At 54.0% G+C, this 8,639-nt stretch overlaps 1 protein-coding gene across 1 annotated transcript; it reads left to right on the top strand.

Moving 5' to 3' along the window:
• The first annotated feature begins 1,393 nt into the window (after nt 1–1,393).
• Nucleotides 1,394–3,946, top strand: CDK5R2 (cyclin dependent kinase 5 regulatory subunit 2). The gene has a single exon (XM_086339675.1). It carries the CDS (start codon nt 1,625–1,627, stop codon nt 2,744–2,746), a length of 1,122 nt encoding a protein of 373 aa, XP_086195801.1. The 5' UTR covers nt 1,394–1,624; the 3' UTR covers nt 2,747–3,946.
• The last annotated feature ends 4,693 nt before the right edge of the window (nt 3,947–8,639 follow it).

The following is an 8,639-nucleotide window of genomic DNA, read 5'->3' as shown; positions in this document are numbered from 1 at the left end:
AGCCCACCAGGCTCCTCTGTCCATGGGATTTTCCAGGCAAGAATACTGGAGTGGGTAGACATTTCCTTCTCCAGGGGATCTTACTGACCCGGGATTAAACCCAGGTCTCCTGCATTGCAGGCATATTCTTTACTATCTGACCCACCAGGGATAGGCGAAGGCTTCTCTCCTCCATGAAACCCATACCTACCTCCAAAGTCCACTTAAGAAGCCAGAAGACTCCTGTGCTGGGGAGCCAGAGAGCAGGCCAGGAGAAGGGTGGACACAGTCCTTCAAGGCAGATGGAACAGCCCCAAACCAGCTGGGCTCCAGACCTGCAGGTAAGGCCTAGAGAATACCAAATCCAGGACAAAGGCCTTATGGGTGCCGAGGAGAGGACAGACAGACCCAGAGAGAAATGGGCAGGACCTAGCCTAATAGCCTGGAGCTGGGAATGGGGTCAGCTAGGACCTGAATGGCAGGGAGTATGTGACAATAAAAACCCATCTCAGCCTGGACCCAGGACTGGCCATGGTGGGACCAACCCTCTGCACAGAAGGCCGGTCTGCTATCTGAGTCTGGACAGACCAATTTCCAAACTTTCCCCAGGGACCAATCACCCATCATCCACCCAAGTGTGAAATCAGGGGATTGGAGGGGAGAGGGGCAAAGAGCACAAGAGCAGTCGCTCAGGGACCAGAGCTCAGGGCCTCTTATCACAGACTCAGCAGCAGAGAATCAGGTCGGCAAACCGTGGCTTCGGCGACAAATCTCAGCGTCTTACCACCCCTAGAGTAAAGGCCTCTAAGGAAGCGGGTCGCGACCTTCAGGCAGACGGGGCCCAGCCAACACCTCATCACAGGCAGAGCAAGAATATACCTGCTGCAGTCTTCCCTGGTGGCCACATGGGGAAAGGGAGGGGAGGAGAGTTAAGAGGGAATCCACCGACTGCTAGATTGGAGGAGCTGGTGCAGTGCGACCCAGCTGGGGCCTGGGCGCCTTGATGAAGACACTTGCCTTGCCTTGATGAAGCAGCTGCCCACACTGCCTACCGCCCCCTTCTCCCCCCCAGCACATAATCAAAAGGGGAGGGAGGGTGTTCCATGGCATCTCTGCTATCGCGAACCAGTGCATCAAAACAAGTTGATTCAGGGCCCTAGGACCTGCAGGGGTAGGTGGGAGCAGCCTCCCACACCCACCCACCCACCGGTTCTGACCCTGAGGAGGTCCTCGAACCAGCCACCTCCTCCTCCTCTCGCCTTTCTTGTGAAGGGACTGGACCAGAGACCGAGGCATGGGGATGGGCGGGACTTGAGATTGGTATGAGAGATTCTATTGGTCAGCGCAGCTGCCGGTTAGGAGGGCAGCTTGGGCAAGGATTGGCTGCGTGAGACGGGGCGTGGCGCGGCGAAGACTGGGCCCAAGGGGTGGGGCTGACGCTGCAGCTGGCGCAGCTCAGACCCGGAGCAGCCGGCGCAGAAAAGCCAAAGCAGCCGCGTTCTACTGCCCGTTCCCGCGCCCGGGCCGTGGCTGGGCCCCCACCGCCGGGTCCCCGGGGGCTGCAGCAGAGGCGGCGGCGGCGCGGCGGGCAGGGGCACCGCCCGCAGTTCCCGCCGGGGCCCGGGCGCCGGCCCCGCTCTGCAGGATGGGCACGGTGCTGTCTCTTTCACCCGCCTCCTCGGCCAAGGGCCGGAGGCCCGGCGGGCTGCCCGAGGAGAAGAAGAAGGCGCCGCCCGCGGGAGACGAGGCGCTGGGGGGCTACGGGGCGCCGCCAGCGGGCAAGGGCGGCAAAGGCGAGAGCCGGCTCAAACGGCCGTCCGTGCTCATCTCCGCGCTCACCTGGAAGCGCCTTGTGGCCGCGTCCGCCAAAAAGAAGAAAGGCAGCAAGAAGGTGACGCCCAAGCCAGCGTCCACCGGCCCCGACCCCCTGGTCCAGCAACGCAACCGCGAGAACCTTCTCCGCAAAGGTCGGGATCCCCCGGACGGCGGCGGCGCCGCCAAGCCCCTGGCGGTGCCCGTGCCCACTGTGCCCGCGGCCGCCGCCACCTGCGAGCCGCCGTCGGGGAGCAGCGCCGGCGTTCCGCCGCCAGGCTCGGGCGGAGGGAAGCCGCCGCCGCCGCCGCCCCCAGCCCCGCAGGCGGCGCCGCCGGTCCCTGGTGGCTCGCCGCGGCGGGTCATCGTGCAGGCTTCAACCGGCGAGCTGCTGCGCTGCCTGGGCGACTTCGTGTGCCGGCGCTGCTACCGTCTCAAGGAGCTGAGCCCAGGCGAGCTGGTGGGCTGGTTCCGCGGAGTGGACCGCTCGCTGCTGCTGCAGGGCTGGCAAGATCAGGCCTTCATTACGCCCGCCAACCTGGTGTTCGTGTACCTGCTGTGCCGCGAGTCGCTGCGCGGGGACGAGCTGGCGTCGGCCGCCGAGCTGCAGGCCGCCTTCCTCACCTGCCTCTACCTCGCCTACTCCTACATGGGCAACGAGATCTCCTACCCGCTCAAGCCCTTCCTCGTGGAGCCCGACAAGGAGCGCTTCTGGCAACGCTGCCTGCGCCTCATCCAGCGGCTCAGCCCGCAGATGCTGCGGCTCAACGCCGACCCCCACTTCTTCACGCAGGTCTTCCAAGACCTCAAGAACGAGGGCGAGGCCTCCGCCAGCGCCGGGGGTCCACCCAACGGGGGCGCGCCCGCGGCCCCCTCCACCTCCTCCTCCTCCTCGGCCGCCAGGGACAGCTGCGCGACTGGAGCCAAGCACTGGACTATGAACTTGGACCGCTAGGGATAACCCAGGGCCGCGCCCGCCCCCCGCCCCAGCCCCTTACACACACTCGGAGCCCCCGGGACCATCAAGCCGCCGCCGCTGCTACCGCCGCTCCGCGCCGTGGCCGGAGGAGGAGCCGCCCCTGCCCCGCAGGGGAAGGTGGAGGCCAGGATGCCAGAGGCCTCGGCGTTTGGATTTGCTGGGCGCAGGGTGGGGGTGGGGGATGAGCGCGGGAGAGGAACCCCCAACCTCACCCTTTCTATCTGTCTGCGCCCTCATATCTCCAATTCTGCCCGGGTCACCCCCTTCCCTTCTCTGTGTAAGTCCGTCTCCCTTGGACTTGTCCATTTCTTCATCTCCTTCCTGTATCTTCACCTTCCCTCCTTACTTCATCTTTTGCCTTCCCACCTTCCTCCTTGCAGTTCCACTTTCCATTCCTTGGGTGTGTGTTTCCGTCTCCATCTTACCCACTACCTGACTCTCTCTCATTGCCCCGTTTCTCTTTCTGCACCTCTGTCCCCATTTCCCCTTCTTCTCTTTTCCTCGCTCCTGGCATGTGTCACCATCTTCCCCCTCCCATCTGCCTTCCCCCCTCTCCGCCTGTGTTAGCTTGCATTTCTCTCTTCGACTGCGACCCCGTATTCTCCTCCCCAGACCTAAGGAAACATGGATTCTTGATTGGGATCGGCTGAGGTACAGCAAAAATTGCAGCCCCGGGAGCCCAGATAACCACCAGGGTCCTTCGCCCCATCCCCACCACCTCTCCCCACCTTTTCTAACGTGTTGCATGCCGGGAGTTGGGGGCAGGGGGATGCCAGCTTCAGGAGGCTGAGGTTTGGGAGCAAAAATCAACCTAGGAGGTCACCCCGGCGGTGGCGGCGGCGCCTCAGCAGAAGGGTGAGAGGAGACAGAATACTCTTCTTACTCTGAGGGAGGAGCACCCCTCTTCCTTGCCCTTAGGTGTTTTTGTCCCCCCCACTCCCCAGGTTTAATTTATTTGGTTGTTTCCGGAGGGAGGGGGGAGGGGCGGGGTGGGCCCGGAACTGTCTGAGGTGCTGATCTGAGGCCGGACCAGAATTCTCCTGGGAGGGTACCAGGGACTGGGTTGGGCCTGGTGCCGTGTCCAAGGTGCCAATGATGCGGGCCGACGGTGCGGGCCGCATTGTCTGTCTGTCCGTCTGTCCGGGAGAGAACTATAAAGCGCTGGAAGCGCCTGCAGATGTTTTTGCGCCAGCTTTTTTTTGGGCCTTGGGAGGGAGGGAGCAGGAGTGGAACTATCACAGGCAGGGCACTCGGGCCCCCATGGGCCTAGTGGGGAGGGTCGAGTCCCTGAGAACGGCTACTGTTTCTGTCACCCCTCCCCCCACTGACTTCCATCTTACAGAGAGCAAAGTGAGGGAGCCAAAGGATGAGGCCTGGTGGTAAGGCTGAATTTCTGCCCCACCCCGTCCCCCCACCCCACCCCCCCGCCACCTCTGCCTTCATTTTTTCTGACCACCTGCGCATTAACGCCCAGGCCATTTAGGGGATAAGTGATGAGGACAGCGGAAGTTGCTCTCCTTTTACAGAGTGGCTCATTGAGGCAGCATCAGTTAGTTATTGTTGTTGTTTTCTCTCTTTCCTCTGCCTCTCCCTGCCATTCATTCTGTCAAGAGTTCAGTCAGGCCTGACTAAGTCTGTCTTCACCACTCTCAGGTGGGGCCCGAATGCCACACTTAGCCCCGTACTCTTTCCCCTACCCATGGGTCTGCTTCAAGACTGTTTCAGCCACATGCCTACCCAGGGCAGCTTTGGGAGGTCCATCCCTGCTTGAGATTCAGACCTAGCCCTTAATCGCCAGGGAGGCTAGTACCCAGGCAGCCTGGAAGACAGGAGCCATTCTTTGGGGTTGAAGGAGGAAAAGTAAGCTATTTAGCCTGAGATTCCTCTTTGGTCCCCATTGCCTTCTTAACCACTTAGCTAAGCGCCCCATTCAGTTTTTCATCGGCCCGAGGAGGCCCTGGCTGCAGTGGAGCGCAGGCGTCTGTGACCCTGATCTCCACGGAGACCTCCGAAGCATTCGGAGAGAGAAGAGGGAGAAGCCCACCTAGAAAGGCCCTGGTTCGCTGTCCGTGGTACTGACGGGGCGCACTCGACAAGGGTGAGGGAGGGCACGCAGGAGTAGGAGGAGCTGCAGACGGCCTCAGTTAGGTTTTCCGGATAATTTGGGAGTAGATGTGATCCTTTCTGGTGGTAAGTCACAGGAGTCTGGCCCAAGAACTCAGGAAGACTGTCCTCATAGGAAGACAGATCTCAACTCTTCCCCGGACTCTGCCCAGCTCCCTCTCAACCGGCCAGTAGCCGGAAATCCCCAGTCTAGATTTGTGAATCGAGTTCCCGGAGGGAGGTGGGGAGAGCTGGTGGAAGGAAAGGCGGGAGCAGTTGCCCATTGGCTGGAATTTGGCGCAGTCAGCGCGGTGCCGTCATCTCTCTAGGTATGGAAGGAGAGAGGGAGGAGCACTTGGGTCACCCCGCGGCTGTCGCCATAGTAACCAGACTGAACAGGCGGGGCAGGGGAGGAGGGTGCCCTTTCCACTCTCTCCTCTCTGGCGGGGAGGTTGTAGAGAACAATCCTGGTCCCTCTTATTTGGAACTAGTTATCGAGACTATTTGAGTGGGATTTCTGTGTTAGAAGAGCCCAATGGGGATGGAAAAGAGGCTCCTACAGAGACCCTCAAACATCCTTGGGGAGGGGGCTCTAGATTCTGCCCCTGAACGCATAGACACAGCACCCTTCTATTACTACACTCCTATGAGCACTGGAACACACACACATACAGGTGGGCGACAGCGCGCTTGCCTCCAAGTACCTGTGGTCTGGCATTTGGAGACCTAGAATGAGAAAAAAGCCTTAGGGCCTGGTGACAAATTAAATCTCACTTTCCTTGCCACGCCCCAGGCATGAGACATTGCCATAATCCGATTAAGTAGTGAGGGACTGGAGGAGGATCAGCATGAATACAGGGAAGAATTAGCCTCCTGGGTCAAACTTGGTCAGATTCCTGTTTTCTCAGGGAGAAGGTGGTCATTAAGAGAAGGACTCGGAGCAGTCTTTTGAGAAGGCAAAGTGAGAAGGGAGTAAATGCAGAAACAGAGTGACGTGCCTTCTCTTGATTGCCCAGAAGTGAACCTCTGGGAAAATAAGTCCAGGCTTAGGACAGAGGTGGTGAAGAGGGCCCAGAGGTCTAGAGAGTCCTGCAGGAATGAGGGAGGGGTGGGCTGAGGAAAGAATGGAGATGGAGGATAGGAGACAGAAACCCAGATGGAGCCATGACTCAGCACTTATGCTCAGCAAATGTTGGAGGGCGGGGTGATTTTTACAGGACAGGGGCAACAGAGAGGGGAGGGGAGGGGAGTAGGAAGAAAATGGGTAGATAAACTGTGATCTCACCATTTGCATGATACATGCTGATACATACATTGTTATACAACACATTTGAACACAGAAGCAGGTACATAGGCATTTAAACTGATAAAGTCTCATTCAATCATAACATAAACACATCTCCACTTTCCTTCCCTGCTTCCTGGAGCAGAGGACGTTCTGTTCTGAGAGCTATGCTTGCCTCTCCCTGGAATACCGTGGTACTTAATGGAAAAGGAGAAACACAAAAAAAAATCACAGGGGTGTGTGTGTGTGTGTGTGTGTGTGGTGGTTGTCATGGTAACTGCTTTGCCTGCCAGGCAGGGTGCCCAGCAACCAGAGCATCTGGCAGTATCCAAAGGGACATCCTGTGGCCTCTACCCTCTGGGACTCTGCCACAGGCACCAGATGGGCATCTCCAGAAGATTTCTACTACAGAGGCTGCCAAAGCAGCCCCTTTGACCATGCCACCATGACCAGGGACATCTGGTAGCCAGGCCTGGGGGCCTGGCCTTCTTCATATGTCCCACTTTAAGTGCAACTCCTGACCCCTTTATACAACATAAACAGCACTTGCCATGAGTGGCCTCAAGACAACAGAGGTTAAACTTTAAAGACCTTTTTAAGACTATTACCAGGACTTTCCTGGTGGTCCGGTGGCTAAGACTCCAAGCTCCCAGGGCAGCTCGCCCAGGGTTTGATCGCTGGTCAGGGAACTAGATCCCACATGCCACAACTAAGGCCTGGCACAGTCAAACAAATAAATTATACACACACACACACACACACACACACACACACACACACACACACACACCATTACCTTCCCTTTCAGCATCTTGTCAGACATCCAAGAAGATCATCTATACTCACACAGGTTAGGTGTGTAACTAAGGCATACCAAAAATGTTTTAGTTCAGTGTGATTAAAGATTGGGTATAAGACAGGTAAACTGCAGAGCACAGTCTCAGGATTCAAGTTCCTTTGACCTGAGTTTAATATTTTGATAAGGTTTTTAGAAGCAATCTCTCTTTTACACTTGCAGACTGGCTGTCTGACTTTGTACTCTAGCACCCCACTTTCCTTTTTTTCCTAGGCATTCAGGTTTAACCTCTTAGTTTCTGGCTTAAAATTCTCCCAACTGATTTTGGGCTTCCAGGGGATTTCTTTTCCCCTGGATTCTAATTCTTTAGCAGACAGCTGCTCTCTAGATTTCTCTCTACTTGGTGACATTGCCCACCATAGTTACTCCCCTTTTACAAGTTTCCCCTGCCCCATTTCTTCACCTCCTTTGATCATAATCTCCTGTGACTGATATTTGGCTTCAAGACCATACATCATAAAATTAGTCTCTCTGCATGCATTTTTATATATGACAATCTAAAAGGAAGGAGGGATGATGATAAACAATATAAATATGAAAGGGGATATTTATAACCTTTCTACATTTTACACCTTTTTAAAAAATTTACATATTATCCCAGAAAACCACAGGACATCAAGAAAAGCATAAGAAATAAGACTAATGATGGAAGGCTTGCCCTACTATATATTAAAATTTACTAAAGAGCTAAGGTTGCTAAAGCATAAGGCACTGATGTAGGAACAGATGTATCATTAGAACAGAATAGATAATCCCAAACTAAACTCCAGCAGAGGTGGGAATTTAATAGATGATAAAGGCACCATTTCAGATCCATTGGGAAAAAAGATAGATTAGTCAATAAATGCTTTCAGGACAACTGGATAGTCATTTATAAGAAGAAAAAAGATCAATCCTTTCTCATTCTTAGCCCCCAAATAAGTTCCAAATTGATGAAAACATTTTTAAAAAATTATAAAAGCCTTAGAAGAGAGAACAATTTGAAGGTATCTATTAGAAATTCAGATGCATATATTTTCTACTCTGGAATTCCAGTTTCTAATATTGACCCTAGAGAAGTACTTAAATGTACAAAGAGACATGATAAAGATTTGTTTATTGTATTACTGTTTAGAGAGAGAAACTGAACTCAACCTAAATATCCACCAGTAGGTTAGAAATTTAAAATGCTTTGATATAATATTCAGTTTAAAAGGATGGACTGGACTGTACATACCAATGTGAAAGATCTCCAAAACATGTAGTGTCATTAAAAGTTGCATAGCAATATACATAGTACCATATAATTTATGCAAAAGCAAAACAAACTAATTTCTGTGTGTATGTGTGTGTATAATAGAAGCTTAAGAAAGATACAGATCACTCTTATTAAGTGACTTCTGGGAAGGAACTGGGATTGATGTTGTCTAAGGGACTTTTGCCTTATCTATGGAGTTTAATTTTTGCAACAACAATGTATTAGTATATTGTTTGCATAATAAGAAAATAGTAATATGTGATAGTAATCTAATATTAAATAAAATACTTGAATAAAACATGTGCTTATAATTATTGCATCTTGGGTTGGGTCAGTTCAATTCAGTTCAGTCGCTCAGTCGTGTCCGACTCTTTGCGACCCCATGAAC

Source organism: Bos grunniens, chromosome 2, assembly GCF_055505025.1.
Source record: "Bos grunniens cultivar Pamir isolate PY7600 chromosome 2, Bosgru_T2T1.0, whole genome shotgun sequence".
NCBI lineage: Eukaryota > Metazoa > Chordata > Mammalia > Artiodactyla > Bovidae > Bos > Bos grunniens.
This window is presented reverse-complemented; position numbering and strand designations above follow the sequence as displayed.

What these genes read in the sequence shown, in the direction of transcription:
- CDK5R2 (XM_086339675.1), top strand. Translation starts at nt 1,625, where the DNA reads ATGGGCACGGTGCTGTCTCTTTCACCCGCCTCCTCGGCCAAGGGCCGG.